General features: G+C 35.4%; 1 protein-coding gene across 9 annotated transcripts in view; it reads right to left on the reverse strand.

The window, feature by feature from the left end:
- Positions 1-16,506, reverse strand: part of PPM1B (protein phosphatase, Mg2+/Mn2+ dependent 1B) — a 92,459-nt gene that overhangs the window by 43,262 nt on the left and 32,691 nt on the right. For 6 of the 9 annotated variants that reach the window (XM_070512163.1, XM_070512164.1, XM_044772350.2 and 3 more), the window contains exon 2: positions 1,919-2,778. In XM_070512163.1, coding sequence (XP_070368264.1) covers positions 1,919-2,764 — 846 coding nt within the window. In that variant the 5' untranslated portion in view covers positions 2,765-2,778. Of the gene's footprint in view, positions 1-1,918; positions 2,779-3,826; positions 3,880-16,506 lie in introns of those variants that run through there. The other 3 variants (XM_070512165.1, XM_070512162.1, XM_070512167.1) reach the window with 2 other exon arrangements.

Here is a 16,506-nt window from a genome sequence, read left to right on the forward strand (position 1 = left end):
GACATAAGGGGTAAATGGGCACATATGTATGGTGACTGACAAACAATAATGTACAACTGAAATTTCACAATGTTATCAACCATTATTACCTCAATAAAACAAATAAATGAATAGGCAAGCTTCTGATAGGTGGTATATAAGCTAAACTTAGGGAAATCAAACTATTTTAAAGAACAATATAAAGGAATACTGACTTTTATATTTAAGAAAAATAAAGCAGGTGGCAAAGTAACACGCATAGTATGACCCATGTCTGTAAAAAGCAAAAACAAAAAAGGGGGAAAAAAACTCCTATTTCTATACTTCTGTATATTTGTATGAATAAACACAGAACTATTTGGGAGGATATATAGCCAACTGTAAACAGTGGTTACCTAAAGGGGATAAAACTGGAAAGGAGGGACATAAATATTAATAACTGTACTTCAAGCCTTTCTGTATTTGTTTAATATTTTTTTACATAATCTTGTAATTATTGAAAAAAGAAAAGGAAAGTCTTAATATTTCCCTTGGCAAAAAATTCTTCATCAAACCCTCTAGGAAAATTGGTGACAAATATTCTAAACTTGAGTCAGAAAACTTGGATTCTAGTATCTACTTCACTAATCATCAAATATATGATGTACAGCTGTCTTTTAATGTCAACCTTCCATTTTCCTTACTTGCAAATTGGAAATAAAAATTTTAATTTTGCTCACCTCAGAAGGTTACTATGAGGATAAACGCAATGAGCGTGATTTATAAGTTACAAAAAGACTATGCAAATAGCAGTTATATATTCTATGCAACCTGAAATTATTTAGTGTAAACACCATGAACGCTAGCAGTGGCAATAAAGTGGAAAGGCTGCTTCTTTCAGGGACCCTTTCCCCCTAGAGTTAAATATCTCAATAGGATAATATCTGACCAGAGTCATCCAACACTTAGAACTTCACACTGCTAAATGGCAACCCTGAAAAATGATTATCATAAAGAATAATACTATTATCTACCTTTTATGGTTGTTGGAAAAATTGAGTTACAATATGTACAAAGTGCTTAGAATAGTATTTGGCTCATAGAAAGCAATAATTTACTGATACTATTGTGATTATGATAACTATCACAATCTCCCAAGATTTCATAAGTTAACATATAAAACTGCTTGTAAACTATTAAGGCATGACAAGTGTTAGAAGTGTTAGAAAATATTAACACTTCATTTAAATCTATTATCAAGTAAACATATTTAAACGTTGGATCTACTCTCTCTCTCCTCTTAAAGGAGCTAACACCTACTGGGCAATTGTTAAGTGCCAAGCACTGGGCTAAATGCTTTCCATGGATTTTAAAATTCATACTCAATCTTTTAGACTAAATTCAAAGCAATCATATTCTATTTTAATCATATCGTTTTATAATATTGGTATCTCTTGATTTTACAATATGAACAAGTGGAATGACAAAATTATGGAGTTAGAAAAACAGGAATGGAAAAGAGGTTTATTCAATTCCATAAGTAACATAAAGGGGTTCAAAAAATTCTCAAGTCTGTTATCTTTCAACACAAAACAGCTTAACTAAACTTCTCAATATACATATTTTATCAAACTGCTTCATAATCAGACATACAACAGCTATTGCCAACGTGGAGAGTATGAATCAAAAGTTACAATTCTGTATAGATGCTTCTGCCACAGCAACAAGCCAAGAAGTACTTAAATGACAAGGGCCACAAACTTATTAAACTTAATTTTCAAATTAGAAGGATGATCAAAAAATATGGTTTCATTTCTGTTGAAGAAAATAATTTAAAAATATACAAGTCCTCCCTAATGAAAATATTAAAGTTTAAAAAATGTGAGTTTGCTTAATTTTACTTACCATGCCTTTTCAAAATCAATAGGGTATTTTAATTATAACAAAAAGACTTACATACCTTATGTAAACAAGTGTCCACTACCCAATTGCACACATTTTCCAGGTCATCAGATACCTCAAGCCTAGATTTAACAAATTCACAGAGCTCCTCATTACTCATAACATCCCAGATCCCATCACAAGCCAAGATGATAAATTCATCCTCTTCTGCTCTTAAAATTTCATAAACCTCAGGCTCTGGAGAAACAAGTTGTTCTGTTGGGCCCTTGCCATCAACACACTTGTAATCATAGTCCCCCAGAGCACGAGACACTGCTAATGAACCATTAACACGTTGTATCATTACGCTGCCTCCTGCATTTTGGATTCGCTCCTTCTCCCTTGGATTGCAAGGTTTGTGATCCTGGGTAGAAAAGCAGACTTGTCCATTCCTATACAGAACAGCACGTGAATCACCACAGTTGATAAAGTAGACATGCTTAGGTGAAATCATAACTCCCACTGCAGTTGAACCGCTCCTGTCCATTCCATTTCTGAGGTCTGAAAAGTTACGCATGTATTCATCAATTTTCAAAAAGCCAGTTCTGATACCATTCTTGACATTTTCCACTGAAGGCTCAAGAGCAGATCCTGATTTTCCAGCTGCCCTGAAGTCTTCATTATTAGTGATGTGTTCTAATAAATGTGTTGAGCAATAATTTGCTACTCGGGATCCGGCATGACCATCATAAACTGCAAAAAACGACCAGTCTTCCAAGCCGTGAGGAATACCTACAACAGCTGTGTGTGCATCTTCCATTTCCACTCTCCATCCTTGCATGCTGCTCAGGCCATAACGTAAACCATTCCCAGCACCATGAGCATTATGTTTCTCGGTTTTGGGTTTATCCAAAAATGCACCCATGTTTAGTAATGAATCTGAAAGAAAAAAAAATTGCAGGTGTTATATGTTTAAATTTGATAGAGCATTTATATATTTCATCTGTTCTCTAGTAACTCCTGTCTCAACAATATTTTTCAGTATTATCCAAATTTACTGCAACAACAACAAGAAAGAAACCAAGAAAAGCTCCCCCTACATCCTTCTTCTAAGAACAGTGGTTTCTAGAATTATTTCTGAATCATGAGATTAAACCAGAATCTCTGGGAGTGGGACCCAGATATCAGCATTTTTTTAAAGCCTCTCTGTTGATTTGCAGGTGCAGCAAGTTGAGAACCACTGTTGTAGGAAAAAGGAAAAGAAATACCTGGTTACTTTAAAAAAAAAATTCAATTTATAAGATAGCTCTAGAGTTCAATACATAAGATTGAACAATGAGAATATTCAGAATGGTACAACATCTCACTCAATATATTAAGGTAGAAGAGTATACAAACATATTTTAGAAAGGCTTCCAAAAGCAAGTATTATAATCAAGGTTTTTTACCCCCAGTGATCCTGAGGACAACCCCAAAATTCAATTAAAACATAAAACCTCCATTTTACAAACATTTGATTTCATCAAGGTTTTACTGTATATCAAATTGAAAACTTTACTTGGATTGACTGAAGTCTATTGTTTGGATTCTGTTAAAAACAAATACAACTGTAATGATGTGCTAAGGAACATACTTAATATTGCTGAGTTTTGTAACCTATAAAGTAGCATTAGAATAACCTTTACTCAGTACTGGCTGACAAAGACTTAAAGCCCTTGGATAGAACCGTGAAGTATCACTGTGCATCACCCACCCTCCCAACTTTATTGGGAATAAAGCTTTTATTATTTTAGAATAAAGCTTTTCCAATGTCAAATGACTTGGACTCAAGTAGCGGTTCTCCAAAGTAAGCATGAGAAAGCCCTGGTATGTTTCCTACATACAATCCTGGCCCTAACACTGGCTAGCTGTGTGACCTCAAATAAGTTTCTTAGTCACTTGCACCTCATACTCCTCCTCTGTCAAATGGGAATAACAACATCAGTACCTATTCTTTACAGGGTTGCAGTGAAGAATGAGTTAATGTGTAGTGATCAGAACAGTACCTGAAACACAGTAAATAGCATAAAATGTTCACTGTTATTATTTGCTCAAAATTCAGATCCCATAGCCCCATCCCCATGGCCAAAGATTTTTTCCAGTAGATCTTGGATGTGACCTTCCACAAAAGCATGCCAGTGACTGAAGAAACACATTTTAAGAGACACCAGTCTAGATCAATTGACTTTTACTTGGATCTAGTCATCTTTGTAAGATATCTTTTTCAGCTACGACTGTTATTTAACTTTACAATAAAATTATATAACCGTTTCGTAAAAACCCAATGAGCCACCACATATATACAATGTTTATACATTATAGCAATTTTGAAATTTTTCATGAGTTATATATAATACTGTACTAATAAATTACATATAAAACTATAACAAGGAATTTTGAAAGAATAAATTCAAAAATACATAAAAATTACATCTTTCACATTTAATACAAAATTATATTTTGTATTGAGAGCAATGTAACAGAAGATGCTTATTTTTGAACACACTAGTTTAATACTGTGACACAATGATTTGAAAATCTAGTTCTAAGTATATTTTAATTTAGATTGTTTTTAATAGCTATTTCACTTGATAAAAAGACAACTTATAAAGATAGCTAAATGAAAATGAAACTGAATTGTCGACTGTATTTATCAAACCACTGTTTTTTTTTAAAGACTGGCACCTGAGCTAACAACTGTTGCCAATCTTTTTTTTTTGCTTTTTCTCCCCAAATCTCCCCAGGACATGGTTGTATATTTTAGTTGTGGGTCCTTCTAGTTGTGGTATGTGGGATGCCACCTCAGCATGGCCCAACGAGCAGTGCCATGTCTGCGCCCAGGATCCGGGCCAGTGAAACCCTGGGCCACCGACACAGAGCACACGAACCTAACCACTCAGAAACAGGGCCGGCCCCTCAAACCACTTTTCAATCCCTTCTACCAATTATGAAAAAAGGAAAAATTTGTTGCTTCCATCATCCCAATGTTCTTGCAATTAAGGTGCTGCTGTTTTACATTTCAACAAATAGGTTCAAAATTCACAAGAACTCTTCATTTAGAAGATTTTAAAAAATAGTTTAGAAATTTCTGTTTCCAAATTTGTTTTTACTTTAGGAATAAAAGAGGGAAGAAAGGAGGCATCTTCAATAGAAAGCTTAGAGGACCCTAAGAATGAAAGGCAGCCTGGAAGGCCAGCTTGGAAAACCAGCAGGAAACAAACGAGCCACTGAGGCTGGGCCCCAAACACTGCAAGTTACACAGCCTTGCTTGCCTGCTGCTGCTCATCACTGCCATCATTCCCACCTGCCATCTATTCCGCTTCGGAAAGTCACCTGATCAGGATTCAAAGTCTGGGAGATGAGTAACTGACTGAGCTTAGGTCACTAGCACACCTACTGGCTCTATCAGGGACTGCATTCTTTCACAAACCGGAAATTTGTTTAAAAGTTCCAAATTGATCTCATTTCAAAGTTAAGGTTGTCCCATAATGATTTATTTTTTTAAACATCATGAAATAACATACATGTAAGAGTTCACATAAAATATACATATAGCTAAAGAGTAATAAAACACCCATGTACCCACCACACAGTTTAAGGAATAGATCATCATCAAGACCACTGAGATCTCTCCTACTATCCTGAGTCTTATAACTAGTATTCCTTGCAGTTTTGCCATATTCATGTCTGCTTGTTTAGTTTTATATGTGTGACACTTTACATTGATGTAAAGTACAGTACACATTAGTGCTTTTTTTTGGCTCAGCATTATGTTTCTGAGATTCATCCACACTGATGCAGAGAGTGGCAATTCATTCACTATATGCCACTATATGCTTGTACCATAATTTTTATCCATTCCACTATCAATGAATATTTGAGTTATTCCTCTCTTTTTTTTTTGCTGAGGAAGATTCACCCTGAGCTAACATTCATGCCAATCTTCCTCTATTACTTAGTATGTGGGCTGCCAGCAGGGCATGGCAGCTAACAGAGTGGTGTAGGTCTGTGCCTGGGAACCGAACCTGGGGTGCTGAAGTGGAGGGCACAGAACTCAACCACTAGGCCATCAGTGCTGGCCCTTCTCATTTTTTAAAATATAAAACAGTGCTGTTTTGAACAATCTTGGTGCACATGTATGAGTTTTCCTAGAACACAGATCTAAATTCTCAAGTGCTTAAAGTATGCAAATTTGAGTTAAATATAGATGATCTTTTTTCCCAACAAAAATCACAAAAGAAACCATTTCCAAACATTTACTTCCCAAATGCTCTTTTGCTAACACTACTTTCTTTAAAATGATTACTTTCTTCGTAAGTAATCTTAACCTTGAATGGGAAGATTAAGAGCCTGTGTGTGCACGTCTTTTCTTTTACCCAAAGATATCTGCACACTGTTGAGGAATCAGCAACTCCTATTTTCAGTTCCATGACTCTTCAAAACACAGAACTTTGCTATTCTGTAATCAGCAAACCTCTGTGTGGGAAAATGTACCTTTCTTGGTCACTTCTCACTTCACTTATAAGCATTGTCAGTAACTCAAGTACTGTTTCTATAAAATTAACTACCTTGATAACACCCTAACAGCTCTTTGTAAACTCTTGGTTCAATTTCTTGCTGCAGTCATTTGCCTAAGAATGATGCAGTGAATGGTTTTCACCTGAAGTGACTACAATTTTTCTTCCATAAAAGGTTGTCTTGATTACAGAAGCCATTTACTGTTGGGAATGTACATTTGTCTAGCATCTCTTTGCTATCATTATTCACACCCAAAACACAGTCTTGATTACTGAAACACAACTTAGCAAATACAAGGGGGCAGGTATGTTACAAACACTTACACTTTAATCAATCTTAAAGCAAATCTTCCACAATGTGTAATTGTTCTGATACTGGTTTCTTCAAATCAGCAACTTTAACTACATGTTTCAAAGGCATTTGATGACAAACAAATACATCTTAATTTTTTGCCATATAATCTATGTATTATTTCAGTCATTTTGACAAAGGCAGGAAAAACAAGCGTTTCCTCAGCGGTATGGCTTTCTGTCTTTTACTGTTCAACAAGAAACCTCAAAGGGGCTTGTGAATATTTATCATTAAATTTATGAACTTTTGTAAAGTACTTTATTGAACATTGTATGGCTTTATCAAACATCTCTGGAAAAAACTCATAAAGGTTAGTTTTTATCCTCAGAATGCATAATTTTTTTAAACGCTTTGCTAATTTGTTACGATTTCATGCTATCATTTAGCTATATGTCAAGCCACACTGTACAGTTAGGTAAGGTACAGTAAATATAGATCCATATTTCAAACAATCTTCTTTGACAATCTCAGACTTTTTTGAGAGGTTGATATTTCAGATCTAATTATATCATAGTTTTTACCCCATAAGAGCTCATCCTGGGATAAGGAGTTCTAACATTCTTTATGTTGTGTGCTTGTGTGTGCTTTATTATAAGTATAACCAATCTGATTTTTTTTCTGCTTTTTCTCCCCAAATCCCCCCAGTACATAGCTGCATATTTTAGTTGCACCCCTTCTAGTTGTGGCATGCGGGACGCCGCCTCAGTGTGGTCTGATGAGTGGTGCCATGTCGGTGCCCAGGATCTGAACCAGTGAAACCGTGGCCCGCCGAAGAAGAGCACACGAACTTAAACACTCAGCCATGGGGCTGGCCCCTTTTCTTTTTTTTTCTTGCTACCCAATCTGATTTTCTGATAAGAATCTTTTATAGTCACTTGATCATTTATTTAAGACAGTTTAGTTAAAACTAGATCATATGGAAATCAATGTAATTACACGCAAACTTCAACGAGATACAACGATGAACATAAATGAAGCAGTCTAAGCTTCACCCTTCCTCAGGATCTCTCACTGGCCCATCTGACATACTAACAGTGTGGGGAAGCCAGTGTCAATCACCACATTAAATGTAATTTGCCTTTTTCAAGATGAAAGACAATAAATAGAAGTTCTAATTTTTAAAAAATGAGTATTGATAAGATCATCCTGCACACCCACTTTAGAGACCACTCCACTGGTCTATACAACTCCGTGGGCCTCAGAGTTTTTACAATACTGAGAATATATGCACAGCAAGCATTGTCTAAAGACTGAATAAATAATGTTCTCTACACATCTGTCTTTTTCCACTGTCTTCTTTGAGAAAAATACATTACTGAACCCACAGCAGCATAATGTTATTAGTTTCTCAACCGATGGTAACGGTACAAAGTAATTGTACTATGAAGTAGGAATCTGAGAAATGATATTTTAAAAGGGGTTCTCAGACCTCAAAAGACTGGGGACTACCAGCTGACTGTTTTATTTAAGTAATTTCCTTAAATCACTTTAAGTAACTACATTTTTAAAATCTCTTAAAAGGTTTCACATGTGTTTCTATATTATATATAAACATTCGATTCTGGGATGATTCTAAAATTTTTCATTTATAATCAGTGCATAAAATACAGCAATAAATTATACATACTTTTAATATATCTGTCACAGGAATACTTTAACTTTGTTCAATTAATTTAAAAGTACATATAGTAATAGTACAATAGTTGTTCATTCAAGTATTTTTTGAGTGTCTACTACATGCCAGGCACCGTATGAGGTACTCAGAATAAGATGCTCCTTCCCTAAAGGTACTTCTAGTCTAGCGGAAGATAAAGATCAGTGCACAGGTTATGAAGGCACACTGGGATATGCAGCACAATGGGATAAGTACAGGTATGCCAAGAAGACGTGTCAAATACAGCCTTACGTAGTTAAAAATTTTCCAAGCTGAGACCAAACAATGGAAGTGGGAGAAGGAGTCAGCTAGCATATACAAAGGCCAAAAGAGTAACAGCACAATTAATTTGGTATGGCTGATGTGTGTGTGTACACAAGCATTTAAAGGGGCAAAGCAGAAGCACTGAAATCCTATGAATAACATTATTTCCTATTGAGATGTCCATCATCTACTCATCTCAGAATCATGGATTTGAGAACACAAAGATGTGTGATTCCCTCCTTGCCTGAGCAAGTACCAAACCCAAGTGAGAACTGTGCTTTTCACTTTGAAGAACAAATCCAGAAAAAAGTTCCAGAAGCCCCAAAATTTAGACAGGTATTTATAGTTTACATTCTTCTCTAGAATAAGCCTCCACACAAAAAACTCTGATACCTTTAAGTGTGCTTACAAATCAACTCTGAAAGGGGGTGAGGGTGGAGGGTGGGCAACCTCTACATATAACAAGCCAAAGTTAGTTAAAAGAAACTTAAGGGCTGTTCAAATACTCAAAGTGAAATATTACTACAATATTCAAAATGCAAACGTGCATACTATAGAAATACTAACACTACTTATCACTAGATAATTAAAACACTTGCAAAACTGAATTTCAGGTTCCCTTTTTTCTAAATCCCCCTTTAGCTCAATCAAAATCATTTCTTCTCCTTAGGTCAAATGGATCCATTTTACGGAGATGTTTTTCTCTCTTTCCCCCTAACCATATTTAAGGTATAGATATTTGTCTAAAGAACTGGATTTACAGTTCCTGGAGAAGAAAAAAGGATAATCTCCAATTACAAAACATCCAAGATTCAATGGATAAAATTCTCTACTATTCCTAAAGACATTAAATATAGTGCACTTAATCATTTATGTTGATGACAAACATTCTGACAAAGAAGAAGAAAACTTATCCGATGCATTGTTTTTTAAAAATCCCTTTTAATTTAAAGTTCTAGGTCCCTTGCCTTTCCTGGCAGACTCTGGCTGATTTATTCTCATCAATCATATTGCAAGAGGGACATGCTTCAAAGCCGCCCTCAGTTTACAATCAAGCCCAACTACATTTCATATTCATAAACAAAATTGACAGCACAGTAGGATACAATAGGTCGAAGAATATAGCTTCAGTTTTCTTAACTAACAAGTGACATAAATATAAAAATAAAGAAAAAAACATTTACTGTACTAAATATTTGTAGTATCTGATTCTAATATAGCCTAAAATCAAAAGCAGGACTATTCTGTCTACCCTAATTTGGACACTTAACTATTTTAAAATTGTGCCGTCCTTCCTTAACTACCCTCCACCTCTGCAACGTTACACCTTCCTGAAAAGACAGATTTGGGTCTTACCTTTTCCAGAAATTCTTTCCCCATGGTGCTCTATTAAACTTCATTAACACTTACTTCTTTACCATTCATTTAGCACTTAACACATGCTACTTTGCATAATTAATGGCCCTTCTGTGTATACCTCCTATTTCCCAAAATGGTAATTTATGTTTATTTCCCTGCCAAAACAAGTACTACTGAATAAATGTTAGAAGAATTAAAAAAAAAAAATTAATTTTGGGCCAGCCTGGTGGCGCAGCAGTTAAGTGTGCACATTCTCCTTCGGCGGCCCAGGGTTCGCCGGTTCGGATCCCAGGTGCGGACATGGCACTGCCTGGCAAGCCATGCTGTGGTAGGCGTCCCACATATAAAGTAGAGGAAGATGGGTACGGATGGGAGCTCAAGGCCAGTCTTTCTCAGCAAAAAGAGGAGGATTGGCAGCAGTTAGCTCACGGCTAATCTTCCTCAAAAAAAAAAAAGTTAATTTGAGAGAAGTCATTTTAACAGAGTAACACTTCTATCCCCAGTATGTGATAAATCTGTTATGTGGCCTTTACCATAAGGCCAAACCCCCCTATAACTGGAGCAATTCCATTAAAGAAATAGACATTCCTTGTATTCTACTGAAAAGAGAAAGGTCTCAGGCAAAAAACTGAACTCATCACTCCAGTGTCATAGAAGAGCCTCATTCTCTCAGAGAAAGACTTTCAGGGAGGACAGTATCCATGAGTGGGATACGGGGTAATGGATGCTAAAATGGCGTCCACCACATGAAGGGAATCCAGGAGTTATACTATATGAATGAAGCTGTGCATCCCAGAAGACAAGGCACAGACTAGATTACGTATTTGGTTATTGTGCTCTGTGTTGACTTCCCTTTGGATTTCCTCTACCTTTAATAAAGTTTAAAAGTTCTTACCTTATCTCAATTATCTTAAGTCAAACTAAGGGAGAAAAAGTCTCATGCCCATGTTCTAGAGAAGGTATTGACGGTAAACTGAATGCTCTCTGCCTCCCTTAAATCACTATTGAGGGGGAGTGGTAATTCCGGATAGAATCTTCCAAAGGGAAGAGAAATTCTGGTTTAAGCAAAAGAGCTTGGAATGAGAGGACTGGCCACTCCTACCTGCTTGGACCTGGATCTTTTTCTAAAGAAGTAATAGTTTACTCACATATTACAGTCATAAAGGCATTTTAACTATTAACAGTTCATTTCATAGGATCATCTACAAACCAAGGTTTGCCCATGAAAATTATCTCATATGAATTACAAAAACATCTATTACAGGAGAAGATTACGACCAAGTACCGTATTTTACTGAAATAATCTGAGAAAGCTTCATGCAACAGGAAGTCCAGAAAACAAACTACATAGATCTAGACTTCAAAAGATTAAACAAAATGGTCCCCAAATAACCAAGAAATCTACAGTATCTAGAAAAATAAGTATGTTCTGATAATAAATATAAGCATACTAACCTGCACCCAAAATACAAACACATGCAGTAAACATATCATCTTAAGACAATGAACTGTAAGAAACAAGAATGCCTAAACACTGAGTTTGATTCCTGGCTCTACCAAGTATCTGTTTTCCAGAAAAAAAAGCTATATAAAACAATACTGAACATCTCCTCCTGTTCTGAAATTCTTCATTTTTAGAGCCTGATTAGTAAACTACCAACTGCTGTCAACAGTTATAAGCTCATATACGACACTATAAGATCAAAATACAGCTCACAGTGAATAGAAGAGTACCACTGGACAAGTTCTAATTTCATATGCAATATAATATGTATATTATATTCATAAGCATATGCAAATTAATGTTTAAAAAAAGGATTTAAAGATTTTAACCAGATTTCTTGATTTCTGAATGAAAGTTTGAGAAAATATCCTTTTTTCCAACTTAAAAGAAAACAAACAACTCAAGTCAAGCATGTCCTCTCATATGAAATCAAACAAACCATTCCAATCAAAAGCATTTATCACCTTTCTGAACTCCTGGAAGTAGTGTCTCACAGAAGAGGCAACTGACTATATACTACTTTATGACAAGCCTTATATTAAATGTTAACATTTACACCACTCTAAATGTATGTCCTTAGATCATGTAGAATCAAGTTGCAATTTCAACCTTTTATTCAAACCAAAAAGCAGTCTTCTCACTGAAATTTATACTTAAACAGAACTAAGCTTGCTTGTTATTATATTTTTATTATTTACCCAATTTGGAATTTTTTTCTTTTTTTTTAAAAGGACGGAGTCACTAATTTGGCATGGTTATCTTTTGGGGAAGTTTAGGTTTACATCCTATGTAAAGGAAGTCAGTGCTTCTCCATGTTGCTGGGCACTGTTTGCCTTAAGAATGATTGTTAACAAAAGAAAGGAATAACATTTCAACAGACAACACCTCTGACTGACAGAACATAAATTCTAAAAATAGAAAATGTATACAAAATACTGCATGTATTTATTATACACATTTTTTTTTGTTGGAGGGAATCCAAAACATTCATCAGCTTCTCAAAGAAATTTTTGATAGCAAAACAGATGAAAAATAACAGCCATAAAGGCAGAGAATTATTTAGTTTTACCTGATCCAAGCTTATCTCTGAACAAGCTAAAATATTTAATGATTCATGTAAAGGACCTCTAGTTAAAAATGAGGGACCAAACATAAGCATTTGTTTCCCTTCTGTTTTGAAATTCCACTAAACTACAGAAGCGACTGTTTAAATCCATAAAGTTAATGGGAGTGGAAACAACAGCAACTCCCCGTGAAGGCTGGTAAGCAGAAGAACCAGACTCTTTGTGGAATACCAAGTAAAAACCGAAGCCACTCGTGAGGAAAGGAAGAAGCAAACTAGTTTAAACTGCAGACCACGCCACCAGGCTTGGGTTTGGTGGTACCTCTAGAAGTGGAGGTGAAATTGGGGCGAAAAACAGGAGGACTGATTGAAAGTCTACAGAAGAAGCAGTTGGACGCCCCCAGGATCCTCCTCCGTGGTTCAGTGTAGCTGAATGAATGAATGCCACTCTCTCACTCCCAAAAGAGATGAGGTTTATTTCTGAAGAGGGTAAAACAGGACTTCGGAAACTGGATAATACCAGGCAGAGATGAGGGCTGGAAACTAAACTTACAGCATAACATTAAGTGTTAAGTTTACATACGTACTTGTTTGATGTACTAGCCTTTCTCAGAGACTGGGTTCCCAAAATGCTGGCAATCAAATTTAAACCCTCTCTAGTATTATGTTAAGCGAAAAAGCCAGACAGAGAAAGACAAACAAACACCATATGATTTCACTCAAATGTGGCAGATAAACAAATACACAGACAAAGAGAACAAATTCATGGTTACCAGAGGGGAAGGGGTTGGAGGGTGGGCATAAGGGGTAAAGGGACACATTTATATGGTGACTGACAAATGATAATGTACAACTGAAATTTCACAATGTTATAAACTGTTATGATCTCAATAAAAAAAAATTTACACTCTCTCTAAACAAAAGATGAGAAGAGTCTTTAGACTCTTTAGAATCTCACTAGCCCTAGAGAAAAGATCTAAAGATACTAACATCAGAGGTTACTCAAAAAAATAGCCCAATCACCCTGCAGTGGACCCTACAGCCAATAAATCCCATGGACAGGCACAGAGCCTCTCATCAGCTACTCTATGCCCACTTTAAAATATAAGCGGACAGTCCATGGCCAAACACAGAAAAATTTCCCTAATGTAAGAGAGAGGGGACAAAACAAACAAAAAAGGGTAGCCTGGAAGAGAAAGGGACTAGGGTGGGAAAAGAAAAGTGAAGGAAAGAAGGGAGGAAGGAAGGAAGCAAGCAAACTTCTTTCAGAAAGATAAGAAAAGATTTGGAATCCATGAAATAACAAGGTGTTACCAAAGGAAAAACAGAACATTCAGGGGAACAAAAGAGCTCCTGTAAAGCAAAAGCATCATCACAGAAGAGAAAGCTGGAAGATAAAAGCTGAAGGACACTCCTAGAAGTTAGAGCACAAGACAAAGATGGTAAAACAGCAGAGGAGTGGTCCAGGAGGTTCAAGAGCCAAAAAAATAAGAGTAAGGGAACACAGAAACTTGAAGAAATAATTTTTTAAAATAATCTAAGAAAATTTGCAAACTGAGGGGTATGAATTTCAAGATTGAAAGGGCCCACCCTGTGCCAAGCATAATAGATGAAAATAAGACAAGTACAAAGGTATATTATCAAAAATTTCAGAACACTGGAGACAGGGATAAGAGCCTATAAGCTTTCAGAGAGAGAAAAAAGGGTTTCATACAAAAGCTCAAGAAACAGAATACACTGGTCTCAGCTGGGGGAAAATTTGGGGTTCAATTAATGATTAGAATATCAAACACTAAACAAAATTTACTTAACTCCAAGGAGAACAAGTACTTGTCTAGGAAATAAAAAGTAATCCTATCTTGAAAAAATGCAGAAGAACAAGAAGAGAGAGTGTGAGTGTGTGCATGTACGTGGGTACGTATGTGTATGTGTTTGGGGTAGTGGAGTGAAAAAGCCAAGTCTCATCTTCCATAATGAGGCAGATAATTCCTAGAACTGAAAGAATCAAGAAGCACATTATTTAGAGACTTTAAGCTAAATTCCAACAGCATCAGCTATAAGAGTTTAAAATGGTTGGTTCTGGGGAATCTTCTCCAAGAAAAGGAGCTTGCAGAATTATCTGGTTCTTTAAACTATGTAAATGTATATTTTAATTTTTTTAAAAAACTAAACTAAAGAGGCATAAAGTAAAACAATAGCATACTACACATGATAAGAAATAAGGAATTGCATGTCATATCATGGCTAAATTCCCTAATATATAAAAAGGTTTGATACAGTAAGAAAATGACCAATAATATGATAGAAAAATGGACCAAAACCCCCCACAAATGGATCTTAAAACTATGCCCCACCTTACATTCATAAGAGAAATGAAAAGTAAGAGTACACAGATATCACTTTTCATGTACCAGACTGGCAAAGATCAAAGGTTTGGTAACCATTCTCTGCAAGATTATGTAGAAACATACATTGCTGGTACCAATGGACTGGTACAATCTTAGTGGAAGGCAATTTAATAAAAGCTATCAAAAATTATAGTTGCACATACCCTTCAATCAAATTCTAAGAATTTACCTACAGGTTTACTCCTACACGTACAAATGACTATGCACTGCAGCACTATTAGCAAAAGTAAAATACACGAAACAATCTCAATATCATTCATTTCGGAACTGATTATTTAATAGGATGAGTCATAACATATACTTAAGGATAAAGTATGCTAAAACATAATACCCTATGATTTTTAAAAAGAAGAATATATACACATGTCTAAGTTTGTACATCCACCTAGATATACAGATAGATGAACAGACAGATAGATAGATACACATTCATTTTCTGGAAGCATACACAGAACTGGAGCCTTTGGAGAAGAGAAATCAAGAGGCTGGAAGACAGGAATGAAAGAAATGCTCTCCATGATACACCATGTTGTATCTTTTCTATTTTAAACCATGCAAATGTAATAAAAATAAAATTACTTACATTTAATACCATTTAATGAATTATATTTCAACTAGGAAAACTCCTTTGGAGTGAAACCTTTTTTAGCAATCAAAAATTCATAAAATCTAAACCACTCATTAAATCTATAAAATAAAAAAAATCTATAAAAATCTAAACCATTGTAAATATAGATATAGTGATACTCAAAGGCTTTTTTCTTTGCTAACAAATCAAAGAAACAACCACCCACATTGACACAGTGAGTGAGCCATTAAGACCCAGCAGATACATCCTGTTCATTTTAATATATCATCATCTCCTTGAAAAAGTAAACCCACTGGTGAATCCTACTACTAAAAAGAATATATAAAAACCATGAATTCTACACTCAACGCAAGATGAAAACTGAGATGTAATGCTCTCAAACTGTGGTAAAGCATATCATAAATTCATAAAGAGACATATATACAATGAAACAAAGGGAGAAATCTCTTTCTGAAAAGAATTTAGAACGAGACTAAATATTTACTGCTGCTACAATGTAAATATAAGTATCAAATTCTACCCAAATGAATTGCATTTCCACAAGAGACAAGGCGAAAACAAAATTCTCACCATGCATTTTACAATTTTATAGAAAAAGGATTAGCAGATACTTCCCCAGAGACGAATATAAAAGTTGTATTATTAGGCATGTTAGCAAAAATCCAATATTTCTGATAACTCTTAGAAGATATTTCTTCAGCCTAAGATACTGCAATATAAGCATACTCTGAAAGAGATGTGTTAAAAATGCAGTATTAATACAGATTTTAGCTGGCAATATACAGCTACAGGAAAACACAAAACAATTTTTCCATATTTTCACAATGGCAGAAAACAAAAAAATTACAGATACCTCTGAGGAAAAACAAAAAAACTAAGTTGTTGAGCCAGCCCTCATGGCCTAGTGGTTAAGTCTGG

This window comes from Equus asinus, chromosome 6, assembly GCF_041296235.1.
Source record: "Equus asinus isolate D_3611 breed Donkey chromosome 6, EquAss-T2T_v2, whole genome shotgun sequence".
NCBI lineage: Eukaryota > Metazoa > Chordata > Mammalia > Perissodactyla > Equidae > Equus > Equus asinus.